This window comes from Phocoena sinus, chromosome 15 (assembly GCF_008692025.1).
Source record: "Phocoena sinus isolate mPhoSin1 chromosome 15, mPhoSin1.pri, whole genome shotgun sequence".
Lineage (NCBI taxonomy): Eukaryota > Metazoa > Chordata > Mammalia > Artiodactyla > Phocoenidae > Phocoena > Phocoena sinus.
Window position 1 is genome coordinate 4,800,790 of NC_045777.1, and position 13,244 is coordinate 4,814,033.

Below are 13,244 nucleotides of genomic sequence, written 5' to 3' on the forward strand. Positions count from 1 at the left end.
ATACAGTGATTCATTTTGACAAGGTGTTAGCTGTGAAGTCTTTTCTTCCTTTCTTCTCCCTTACAATCTCCAGCAGTCTCTCAGAAAGGGTATAAAGAGAACTGATAATTTAATACTCTTGGTAAATCCTAGAAGGCTGACGATGCTTGACTTCCCAACCAACACTGACATTTTCAGTGGAGAATCATGTTTTTGGCTAGTGTTATTATAAGCCAAACAACTGGAAAATTTTAAAGGCTTTGCATTTTATTTTTATAATATGCCATCTTAATGGAAATCTAGTTCTTAAGTTCTAAAGGGGAAAAAAAATCTGCAATAAACATTAAGGTTGCTTAGAAACCTGGGTCCATACTTTAGTTCTTATACGCTGTAAGGCAAAAGCCAGTTGCTTGTGGAAAAATAAAGCCCAGTTGTTTTGTGTCTGCATTTAAAACATCCCTGTTTGTTTCGGGTGTGTGCTAATTTGTTTCTTCCCTTTTGACAGTCTTCTCTTTTTCTTGGCATCTATAAATGAGACTGGCTTCTGTAATGGTACTATTTTGACAGGTGACAGTCAGTCTAATATTCTTTTTCTTAACATATATTTATTTATACTCTCCCCACCACCCTTTCTTCTAGGTGGATTTAGGGCAGCTTGAAAAGATATCAGGATAAATGTGGACTGTAAACTTCTAAACACTTGCCCCAATCCGGCTCTAAGCTTTTTACTAACCAAATTGAAGGAGTGTGTGTGTGTGTTTTATTTTATTTTTTTACAATTTATTTTAATTTATTTATTTTTGACTGCATTGGGTCTTCGTTGCTGCACACGGGCTTTGTCTAGTTGCAGCGAGTGGGGGCTACTCTTTGTTGCGGTGCATGGGCTTCTCATTGCCGTGGCTTCTCTTGTTGTGGAGCACGGGCTCCAGCCGCGCGGGCTTCAGTAGTTGCGGCACATGGGCTCCGTAGTTGTGGCTCGCAGACTCTAGAGCGCAGGCTCAGTAGTTGTGGCACACGGGCTTAGTAGCTTCACGGCATGTGTGGATCTTCCCGGACCAGGGCTCGAACCCGTGTCCCCTGCATTGGCAGGCGGATTCTTAACCACTGCGCCATCAGGTAAGTCCCTGTGTGTTTTAAAAAGGAAAAATAAGACCAATGCAAATTCAGTGTACGTATTGAGCCAGTTTTCATGAAGAATCTGAAGAGTGAATTAGGGTGCAGGAGTTCATGACTTTTCAAAAAGAATACTTATTTATTTATTTATTTGGTTGTGTCGGGTCTTAGTTGCGGCAGGCGGGCTCCTTAGTTGTGGCATGCGAACTCTTAGTTGTGGCATGCATGTGGGATCTAGCTCCTTGGCCCCCTGCATTGGGAGCATGGAATCTTTACCACTGCACCACCAGGGAAGTTCCCATGATTTTTTTTTTTTAATAAAAAATCCACACCTAACACGCAGTAAAAAAGTTTTAAAACTACAGAAGTACAGATAAAGCAGAAAGTGAAAAAAAGTTAACAGCTCTGTAACCAAGCCTCTCTCCTCAGGGAGGAGATTTTGCAAGCATGCACACATATAAATGCGTGTATGTGCATAATTTGTTTTATACAAATAGACGCATACTCTACACACAAACTGATCTTCTTTTTCACTCAACAATATATCGGGCACACCTTTCCATGCTAATTTGTATGTGACAGTTTTGTTTCCTTTATGCTCCTTTTCCAGAAGTTATAAGCAAGGCTGCAAAGACTATTCTTTGTGTGAATCCTTCTACAGTACCTTCAGGCGGTGATGCCTTTAGATGGGGACCAAGGGAGGGGTCCCCCCCACAGAGGGCTTGGTGTGCTTCCCTCTCACCAACAGGCCAAAGAGGAGTTCACTGGTTTGGACGTGCATTAGTGTAGTTTATCCTCTTTAACCTGTTAATTTGCTATGTGTATTTTCTTTCTTGTGAGTTGTCTTTTCATGTAATGGGTCCTTTTATTTCCTTTTTTGAGGGTGGTTCTGTTTTCTGGACACTCTTAGCAGACTTAGATAGTAATCCACTCCATCATATATGCGGCAAACATTCCCCCCCCGCCACGTTTTGGTTCACCTTTCAACTTCATCTATGGCCTTTTCTGGTCTATCTTCTCCAGTAGCCAGATAAAGGACCTGGGAGTTGACGCTGGGTTTGGGGGTCCCCGCCATACCTCGCATCATCCTCCTCCATCTCCCCACACACGCAGCTCTAGCTGTGGGTGTACGTACTGTAACACTGGGGGATATGGACTAAAAAACACACTGAATAGGAAAATGCAAATTCCGCCGTATGATACCACGACACCCTGCAAGAATGGCTAAAATGGAGAAGAATATATCACGTGTTGGCAAGGATGCTGCACAACTGCAATTCTTATACGCTGTGGGTGGGAGTTCTAGTGATATGCCACGTTAGGAAAACTGCACCTACCGAAGCAAAAATGAATAAACCAATCTACAAATATAGCTCTCTCCCATGACTCAGTAACTCCACTCCCTGGTATATGTCCAGCAGAAATCTGTATACGGGCACCAAAGACACGTGTAAGAATGTTTGTTGTGGTACATTCGTAATGGCAAAAATCTGGAGACAACCCAACGCTTATCAATGCAGAATGGATAAACAGTAGTTTATTCACACAGTCGAATACGACAGAGCAGTGAGAATGAATGTGAATACTACAGCCCATGTTGAATGAAAGAAGCCAGACCCAGGAGTACATACACTATGGTTCCAAATGGCATGTATGGTAAAGTTCAAAATTAATCTCCTCCAGAGAGGCACAAGGTGGAGCTTCTGGGATGTGATGATGTCCTGCTGTTTGAGCTGAGGGGTAGTTACATGGGTACGTCTCCTTTGTGAAAATGTATTGAGGTGTATACGAGATTTATAGAACTTTCTGTATGTTACGTTTCAAAAAAAAAAAATGGCAACAAACAAAAAACCAAACTAATGACAAATAGTTATTTTAACTGAAACAGATAAAGATTATCAGGGAGATGGCTTTAAAAACAAATTATACGCGAGCACTTACTCTTTGTCAATGTTGTGCTGAATGCCAGGTATGTAGGTATCTCCCCCGAACAGCCATATGTGGTTGGTGCTCTATTATCTTCCCATTTTACAGATGAAGGCCCTGAAACTCAGAGAGGTTAACAACTCTGTCTAAGGCCACCCGGCCTAGAAAGGGGCTACGCTGAAGCTCAAACCCAAGTCTGTCCATCTCCTGGCTTCGCTGCTCTCTCTGGTTCCCTCGTTAGAACACATCTGTCCTGTCAACACGACCATGGCATATAGACAACTGTGCTTCTCTCGTAGAGGGATATCAAAGAGAAAACGAGTGTGTGAAGCTGTGCTTCTGTGGGCAATGCACGGACTGAGGGCGTCCAGGGCTGAAGTCCACACTGAATGGAAATGCTGGCATCACTGATGAAATCCAGCAGATAACAGAAGATGGTGTGAAACTTTTTGCTCACGAGGTTGGGAAGCAGCATTCCCTCCAAACGCTCGCTGGAGGCTTTGCAGGCCTGCCTCCATCATCGTTCCCCATCTGAGCTCTGCAAGGACATGGACAGGAAGGAGCTGTCTAAGAGAGAGATGCTGGGAGCTGGACTGATGGATACAAATACCGTGCTGCTCACCAGACACTACAGCTATCAAAGTTCTGGCATTCCAGTTTTCAAAAATCATTTAAAAATGACTCCGGGAGATTTGGTTAAGACAAACGTGTGATGAAGACTATCACAGGGCTTCCCTGGTGGCGCAGTGGTTGAGAGTCCACCTGCCGATGCAGGGGACACGGGTTCATGCCCCGGTCCGGGAAGGCCCCACATGCCGCGGAGCGGCTGGGCCTGTGAGCCGTGGCCGCTGAGCCTGCGCGTCTGGAGCCTGTGCTCCGCAACGGGAGAGACCACAACAGTGAGAGGCCCGGGTACCGCAAAAAAAAAAAAAATAAATAAATAAAAATAAAAAAGACTATCACAAAGAAAAACCACTTGAAAGGCAAATACATATATCTGGAAACATAGCATTTTTATTAACAAAATGTTTACACTCTCCTTACAATACAACAAATTTTGTAGTGACTTAGCACGTTATACTCTATAAAAGTTTAGCATAGAATATTCAAGCTAAAACAATATAGTTTAAAAGTATGCCAAATCAACCACCATGGCAAACTATCTACTACCAGCCTAAATGTAAAAAGAAAAATCTTACAACAAAAATGAAAAGATCAAGTTTTCTTTCATCAGCATCTACAAACAGTACAGACATCATACAGTTTATATATAGACTTAGGTCCAGCCCAAGGTTAAGACTGCAAAAATAAAGTCTTCAAACATCCATATAAGCTTGGCAAGCCATCGTTACAATATTTCATCACAGGGAGTCAAGCGATGCGTCATGCAGAGATGCCACGGCTACAAATCTGGGCTGTTTGTAGTGCAACAAGGCGGCCTAAACTGTAAGCAACTTGATTTTTTTCATAATAGACGCTATTATGGAAAGGCACAAATATCTTACTCCTTGCATCAGGTCTTGAAAAGGCATGACATTCTTAGGAGAAATAAGAATTGCTGGTACAACGGCTTAGCTTTTTTTTTTTTTTTTTTTTTTTTTAATGTCTAGGCTCATCTCCACAGCCGTTTCTCTCCAAGACTTTAGACTTGGGGTTTTACATACTTTAACAAATGTTCTACTACAAACTAAGCGAGGTGCTGACACTTAAACTGCCTCATCGCCCGCGGTAAGAAACATTTTGTTCCGCAGTCATGTTGCCGCTGTAAGCTAGTACTGCCCTTTTCCTCGCTGGAAATATTGGACTTCTTCCCCTAAAATTAGCCTTTGTGTTATCTGACAGTACAGGTTGCCTACTGCTTCCCCTGTTGGATGTGGTGGGCAAACTTCACTGCTGCGACCAGGTAAGGCGGCGCGGGAAGGCATGTCACACGAGCTGAGGAGGCGGCTGGAGCCCTGCGTCTTTAAGGGAGAGCCTGCAGCAAAATGAGAAGAAGAGACACAAGGCCAAGAAGTCGGCTTCGATCGCAGAGAAGGCAAGACGTCCGTTCTTAAGAAGGTCAGAGGCATGATTGACAATCATGAGTGACGCATAAAGTGAGATGATGGAAAGACTGAGAGGCTGGATGAGAGTAAAAAAAAAAAAAAAAAATCTTTTCCAGGGCAATAAAGCTCCGTCTACACAATACAACAAATGGTTTAAAGAACAGCCACCCATCGGTCGCTCTGACTAGCCAGCTGCTGCTAACTGTCCCCACACTGAATCGACCAGTCGCTTGGACAGCACGTGCATGACCCACATTAAGAAAGTTTCCTAAACTAGGTAATAACCGCATAGGCAGAGTCAGCGGAGGTACACAAGTTTAAGCCCCACTTTCAACAGTTTCCAGTGGGTGAAACTGATGATTCAAGTATAAATTTCATGAAAAAATTAATAACGATGAATTAAGGGTTAAGCTCCAATTGATGTCACAGGCTGCTGGGTGCTGACGATTCCTGAAGTGGGAGGGGGCGTGCTCCACCTCGCCCCCGGGCCTGTCCCACTCTAGCTGGTGCTCACTGGGTGCTGGGCTTGCCCAGGCGAAGAAGGGGTGCTCGGCTTTTCTCCGTGACATAAGACGGGGAGTCTCTTGGATAACTGCAATTCTGAGTAAAGATTGTCAGCCCTGTGTGTGAAATGCTGTTTTAAAGATGATTTCCTCTGAAGCACCGCTTTAAACAATTTGCTTCTGGAAACACGAAAAAGTTCCTGAATCAAGAAGTTGCATCAAAACCGGAGCATTCTGTTTCTTTTGCAGGATTGCAAAGGAGATGATTAAGGTCTACAGTTTAAAACTGCCAAGTATAGAAGGCTCTTTCAAAAAATCATTCCTATCTGAGGATTTCCCATTAACTGGCTGAATTCCTGGCACGTGAATTCCTGTTCATGGAAAGCTACCCAGAAGTTTGTTTGTTTCAATTATGAAGCATTTTGATGAGGCACCGGCCGCCAGGACCATGCACACCGATCTGAAAATGAACTGGCCATGAGTTTTTTAAAATTTCTGTTTAATTTTTTAAGACTCCATGGTTTTAATTCTAGTATCTACTGATGACACATCCTAATCTTACTATCTGTCTAAAATGTTCAAGATAATGAAAGGAAAAGATGGAAGATTTCAGATTTTTCTTTTTATTAAACTTCTGAATCTTTTGTTTGAAAGCCACAAACAATTCTAGCCTATCTGGAACTGATTATACTCTAAGAGGAAAGAACACAGATATTAGTTATTTCTGATGGTACAGACCAAAAATCAAAGTTGATCTATGCCACTGGAAGTCCTTCTAGATTTGGGAAGTAAATCATTTTCCTTACATGCTAGGAGAATCCTGAAGGACAAACTGAGAAAGATGGAGATTCTTGGTTCTATTTATTCTCTTTCTTCATTCTGCCTAATGAAACTTCATCAATAACAGGTGGCTCACTTATCATTCTCTTGGACTGAAAAAGTGGAGGCTCCTGAAAAATGTAATACCCTCCTAATTTTTTTTTTTAAGACTTTCATTTGCACATAAAACAGGACAAATGCCCCAGAATTCCATTAATATTTCATGAAAACCGGATAACCACATTGCCTGGATTTCTATTACTGGAAGTCAAGACAAGCAAGAGAAATGGGCAGAGGTCACTTCTTTCAGTCCAAGGCTAAATTCCACCTCCACCTCCCTTTGCTAAAACTGTACAGTATCATGTTTATCTCCTGGATAAATCTGTTGCTTGGACTGTTTTTTTTTTTGTTTGTTTGTTTGCATCATGGTACCACAGGAGTTAAAACACATCTAAACATTACCTTGAATCATTTAAAAATTTTTGATGGACCAAGCTAACTGAGGGCAGGTATATATATAGTCACAGCCTGACCCTTGAAGGTACATTTAGCTTCTTCTTTTAAAAAATATTAACTGTTAAGAGGTAGACGATCTCTTGTAGTCAAACAAGTCATGCTGCTATAGTCCCTTTAAAACAAATTTAAATAATGAAGAATTTTTACAGGTTTCCACTCTCTAGCTTATCACTGTTGTTTAACTTTCATTACAGAGACAGGAGGAACACTTGCAGCCGAATGAGTTGGGAGAGAGGAGCCAGCCTGAGTCTGTGGGCTGTCACTTCTCCCCCAGATGTTCTACAGCAGGTACCTAGTATAGATCAGAGTTAAGGGGATTCTAATAACTTTTCCCCAGAAGGAAAGGATTTTCTCATTACTTATATAGGTTCTTGCAAAGACATCCGAATGTGTAGGGGGCTCGTCTGTCATATACATATCACACTGTGCGTGTATTTTCTTACACACTAAGGGGCCATGAATCACCTTCTCAGCGTGTTCTGAAAAAAACAAGTGAAAAAATGCTTGTAAGAATTTATACAACCTCTTTTGCAACTTACTCTCAGCCTGTAAAAGGATGCACGTAACAGTGAACAAATGCCTTTTCAAGCTCTGAGGCTGACATGCCAGTGAGTGCAGTGTAGACTGAATTAAATCTGCCCATTTTAACACAACGCCATAACAGTACAGATACGCTGGTGTGATGCCTCCAGGAAAGCCATGGAATAGTCGTCTGAAGATATTTTCATTATTCTCTCTCCCAGAGTTTAATTTATAAGGTCTCCTAGACCTATTTTCCTTCTTGAGAATAGAAAAGAAATAAACACAAAACGTAAAGAGAAGTTCTGAAATTAAATGTGGTTTTCTTTCCCTTTTAATGTATTTAGAAATAATAAAACCCGATAACCTCAAGAAGGACACCAGCCCACTTAGAGGAGGTTGGGCCTCCAACAGAGGAGGGTCAGTCCTTTCAGACGTGGGGAGGAATCCAGGAAGCCTGTGTACAACGGGAGGCAGGCACCTCAAACAAAATCACACACAGGCGACCAGGAAGTGTGTTATTCTAAAGGAATCAAACCTTTCTTTTGCTATGTGTAGAACGTGGCCTGTGGTTGAAAAGCAGGTGATGGAGGTTTCATTTGGAACCAGAAAGGCCTGTGATAGGCACTTCTCCCTAATCACTTCTTAAAGAGAGTTTAAAATGAAGGACACTTAATCATACTCATACTTTATGTTCTTTTAATCACCAAATGACAGTTAATGAGTTATCACAGAATCAGAAAAACACTTGTGTGAAAGGAGAGTTCTTAAGACCAATGGTTACTAAGATTGGACACCTGCAAAGAGCTGATTTCCATTTCTCTGAGAGGACTCAATATACACTTGCAGCTAATTAATGCTCTTTCTCTTTTCAGTCCCCAAAGTTTTTAAAGATGGCCCTGCGTCATAAGAGAACCAAAAGAAGAGTTTTATGGATGGGCTATGTCTCAATTCTTTTACAATCTAGCATTTTCTCATAATAAGAAATAAGAATAAAGAATATATAAAACGTGTACCAGATCACTCTTTAGTCAGGTGAATAATCCAAAGTGGGCTCAAAATAAAACAGTTTCTTACTTTAATATTCATCTTTGCATTTGAGAAGCAAATAAGATAACTGAAAACATTTCCCCCCTGTTTTCATCGAGTATGAATTCTGAATTCTGAGAAAGCAATGTGTAGCTGTTATTGTTAAGCATTAAAAAGACACCACATGAGAAACAGCCATGGCAACTTCTGAGACGGACTGAGGAAAATGAGAGCGAGAGAGGCCCTGAAACGCATGAGGAGCACATGGGACGGAGAACGAGGAACCAGGATGAGAAAGCGGCTGAGGAGGGCTGAAGGACGGACCGCCCTGGGCTCCGTGCAGTAGAAGACACAACAGGATGAGAGGCATTCGGAGGCCTCACCAATGAGAGAGGCACCGAGGCACTTCGCCTTTCCCTGTGCACCCAGACATCATGAAATCATCCACGCTGACTGACAGCTTTGGTTGAAAACATGTGAAGGTCACAGATTCGTGTCATCTTTTGGTGAAAAAAGAGGGAAAGGGCCACACACGCGTCGCCTCTCCGTGAATCCAGCAACCTTTCTTTTATATTGTTGTCATGGAGATAGAGGCCCAGCAGTGGGAATGTTAGGGACAAACCAGGGCAGTGGCCTGATGGCCCCATCCATTTGGAAGTATATGAAACAAAGCCAAACCACCTTCAGGTGTAAAGAGCCCAGCTCTTGGAGTCAGGCCTTCTCTCTGAAAGCTTGCTAATTTCACGTTGGGAAGGAAGCTAGATGCTGCAGGGGCACAGAGTCCACACCTATTTTAAACAAAACATTAGAATTTTCACTACCAACGTTCCTTCTATATGATTTCGATAAGAGAATAAGCAATTCCAAATGCTTAACACATACACCAGGGGAAAGGGAATCGTTTTCTACTTAATCTGAGTTATAATTTTCCCATTACAATCTAACCGTATCAAGTGGGGGGCACAAAGAAATAACCATTAGTTTTAAAAGTTTCAACTGTTCAGTTTAAGGATAGCTCTGAAAGCACAATTTAGTTTGAAATTCAAACTGTTTCATTTCCTATTTAATCTCGTACATTTCCTTCCCTTACAATACTCAGGTTGGAAGGGTGCCAAATTAGACCAGGAACAAATTTTCACCAACTTCACTTCAGTGCTTTATTTTTAGATTACATTAAAAACCTCAGTAGGCTCCCTGAAGGAAAAGAGCTTTAACCACTAACAGAGGCAGAGGAAAACAAGGGAAACGGAAAGACAGGCTAAAATTGTTAACAAGGAAAACTCTCTCAAAACAGTTGGCCTGAGGCCGCTGTAAAAGCTAAAAGAAAACTTACCCCCAAGACCAGGTAGGTAAATGTGGAGAGCTCGGGGCCTTAACCTTTTGCCCCGAAGCTAGTCGGGGAAGGGCTAGTCAGGCTTGTCCAAGTGGCATAGTCTTCACAATGATTTCCAGGTGGGACTGGAGGGGCGGGGGTGGCGGGAAGGGAAGGCAGAGAAACCCTGACCTATCACAAGCCAGGCTCTAAGCTTTTGCACCATGTCAACGTGCTTCAAGGAGCCTCCTGTGGACAGGCTGCGAAGTGGGCGGGCACAGTGCGAGAGTAGATGGAGTGTTGAATGAAACACAGAATTTGTTAATGTATTTACATAATTTATAATCTGTAAGCAATGGTCTCGTAAATATAGACTACAACTTTACATATGCTAAGCAACAGGTCATTGCCTCCCCCACCAAAATATCTCGGTTAAATAAAAAATTGACAGCATTTACACCACCTTCTTTACTTTCCCTCTCTTCTCTTTGTAAACCACGGCTAGTCAGTTTAATCACCTGCAGTTCAGTTTATTCCAGGCAGCTTCTCTACCACCACCACCCTGATCGCGACAGCTTCCTTACAGAGGTGCCAAAAATGTGCCTGGCGGCACATGCAAACCCAGGGTGAGGCATGCAGCTGCTGCTGTGAGTTCACTGTGCATGTCCTGGGCTGATGTACCCAATGCAAAGTGCTTTAGAGCCGGCAGGGGTGAAACCATCTCCATCAGCCCTTATAAATAACCCATTTCAGCTTCAAATAATAAGAACTGCCATCCTTCCATTCATGATAACTGACCACGTTCTAAATGCCACCAAGGAAATGGTATCATGGGTACCAATGGGAAACCAAGGAAATGATAATCTCCACAAGGTCTTTTTCTTCCCTTAAGAACCACAGAAGTGCTAATTTTCCCTTTACAAATGTTACATAAACTCTTGATTACAAAACTACTCAACAATTTAGTCCTACCATCCATACGATCATACACTCCTTCTCAGCAAGGTCAAAAGCCTATGATGAAGTCCCTTTGTACACCAGAGATTCTTTACAGAAGAGAAGTCCACAGACTGAAATATTATTGCTGCAGTCTCCAAAGAGGAAACAGAACCGGTCAATTCCTGTGAATCCTTGTTGCCCGAAGAAGATACAAGACCGGCGAGGCGACCCCTGGCGACAGGGCTCCAGCCCTCCCGCTAACTTTCAGGACCACCTACTTCACCGTTGAGCCTGGAGGCCGAGGCTCAGTCAGCAGCAGCTCCGTTTTGGCTCCGAAGGCTGTCTTCGGAGTTTGAAGCCCTTTCCACCGGAAGGCGGGTTGGCGTCAGTGGATGGAATTCTTCGACCTGAACCAAGAGGACAGGAGGGAAGGGAATGAGCTTTCACATTCTCAATCTGTTCATTCCATTTTGCAGATGCAATTTGACAGGTTTCATTAAAATTTAAAAAGTTGAAAAAACTTCTAATTCTGGAAGACTTTTAGATTTACAGAAAAGCTGCAAAGATAACACAGAGCACTGCTGTATCCCCCTCACCCAGTTTCCCCTGATTTTGGTATCTTATAGTATTACCATGGGATTTGGCAAAATGAAGAACTCGACACTGGAACATCACAACCCCAGACTTTTGTCAGATGCCATCAGTTTTCCCACTAATGTCCTGTTTCTGTTCCAGGGTCCGAAGAAGGGTATCACATGGCGTTTAGTACAATTTTTTTTTAACTAAAAAAATTACATGTTAAAAAAACTGCATCAGAATGTGCCTGTCCCTCTGTCTCGTGGCAGAGGCCACCTTCCAGAGACAGGTGTGTGCAGACATGCACAGTACACACACGCTCTTAAAACCAGCGCAGGAGCAAATACTGTTTCACGTAATATATCCTGAGGATTGTTCCACCAGAGCGTTCTTTTAAATAGCTCTGTGATACCGCATTGTATGGATATACCGTTCTTTATCCCCTATTGATAGATCTTTAAGTCTGTTTCCAATATTTTGATGTTTTTAAAAACAATGCAAGGACTGTGTTTGTAAACCCATGAGTGCATGTGTGGGATAAATTAACAGGCGTGGAAGAGCCGGGTCACGCGATTCTACTCCCGGGTATTTATCTGACACCGACACTGTATTCCCAGTGTCTATCTAGCACAAATGCAAGAAGGACGTGCAATTTCAGCTTTGACAGATGCTGCCAAATTGCTCTCTGAAGAGGCTGTGCCACTTCATTCTCTTACCAACAATGCATGAGAATGAACAGGTTTCACTTTACTGCTCCGTGAATCGTAACGTCAATTTCGAGAGCAGCCTTAAATCACCCATCCACCTGCCTCACTGATAACTCCAGGGCTGCTTCCTGTACAAAGGCTTTCCTGAAACCCTCCCACTTCCTAACTCTGTCCAATATCTCAGATGCTAAAATCGAGTCAGGAGCCAGAAGCAAGGTACTACACATTTGTTTACGCAACCATCTCCATTAGCTCCCTCTAATGAGGCCCAAAGCTCTTCAAGGGAAGAGATCTCCAGCTTTATGTTTCCAGTATCTATTTAGCATAGCACCTGGCACCGAGGTATTTTGAAAACACGAAGGAACTGACACCTGCATCTCCGGCATTAATGAGGCTGAGCGGGAATCTGCCGGCTCTCAGGTCCTCGGGTGCCCAACCTGAAGCCTCTGGCACATCCAGCAGCCTGCAAATCAGGGGTTGGGGAGGGAGAGGGCAGAACACAGCATGGTGCCCGCATGGCTAGGAAGCATCCTCCAGTATGTCCTACAAGCACTTTCAAACGCCTATATGCACTGCTGTGAATACAATGCAAATTTATTTAAAAGCTTCACTGACTCTTCTTGTCATTCCTTATTTCTCAATAAATGTATACTGAAAACACAGCTGGTATTAGAGCCATCTCTGAAATATTTTTAGAAGAATGCAGAGGAGAACACCTTCGTGACCTGAGAATAGGCAAGGATTTCTTAAACAGGAGCCCCAAAATGCTAACCATATGGGAAAATAAGGATAAATTGGATTACATTAAGATTAAAAGCTCCAATTTACTAAAGGAGTTGATTCAAAGATGAAAGTCAATGGACTTTCCTGGTGGCGCAGTGGTTAAGAATCCGCCTGCCAATGCAGGGGACACGGGTTCGAGCCCTGGTCCGGGAAGATCCCACATGCCGCGGAGCAGCAAAGCCCATGTGCCACAACTACTGAGCCTGCGCTCTAGAGCCCACGAGCCACAGCTACTGAGCCCGTGTGCCACAACTACTGAAGCCTGTGCGCCTAGAGCCCATGCTCCGCAGCAAGAGAAGCCACTGCAATGAGAAGCTCGCACACCGCAACGAACAGTAGCCCCCGTTTGCTGCAACGAGAGAAAGCCTGTGCGCAGCAATAAAGACCCAACACAGCCATAAATAAACAAACAAATTAATTAATTAAAAAAAATGAGAGCCAAGGCACACAGTGCATCTCTCTAATAGACATAATCAAC

The 13,244-nt window shown here is 43.0% G+C and overlaps 1 protein-coding gene across 4 annotated transcripts in view; it reads right to left on the reverse strand.

Annotated features, from left to right (window-relative positions):
- Nucleotides 1-4,010: 4,010 nt before the first annotated feature.
- The window catches only part of RAB22A (RAB22A, member RAS oncogene family), a 52,850-nt gene continuing 43,616 nt past the window's right edge, over nt 4,011-13,244 (reverse strand). Inside the window, exons 7-8 of one of the 4 annotated variants that reach the window (XR_004345754.1) lie at nt 7,261-11,107; nt 4,011-5,139 (exon numbers count right to left, since the gene is read on the reverse strand). Coding sequence is in view for 3 of the 4 variants with exons in the window: in XM_032604995.1 (XP_032460886.1) it covers nt 11,010-11,107 (98 nt within the window). In the remaining variant the exon portion in view is untranslated. Of the gene's footprint in view, nt 11,108-13,244 lie in introns of all 4 variants that reach the window. The other 3 variants (XM_032604995.1, XM_032604994.1, XM_032604996.1) reach the window with 3 other exon arrangements.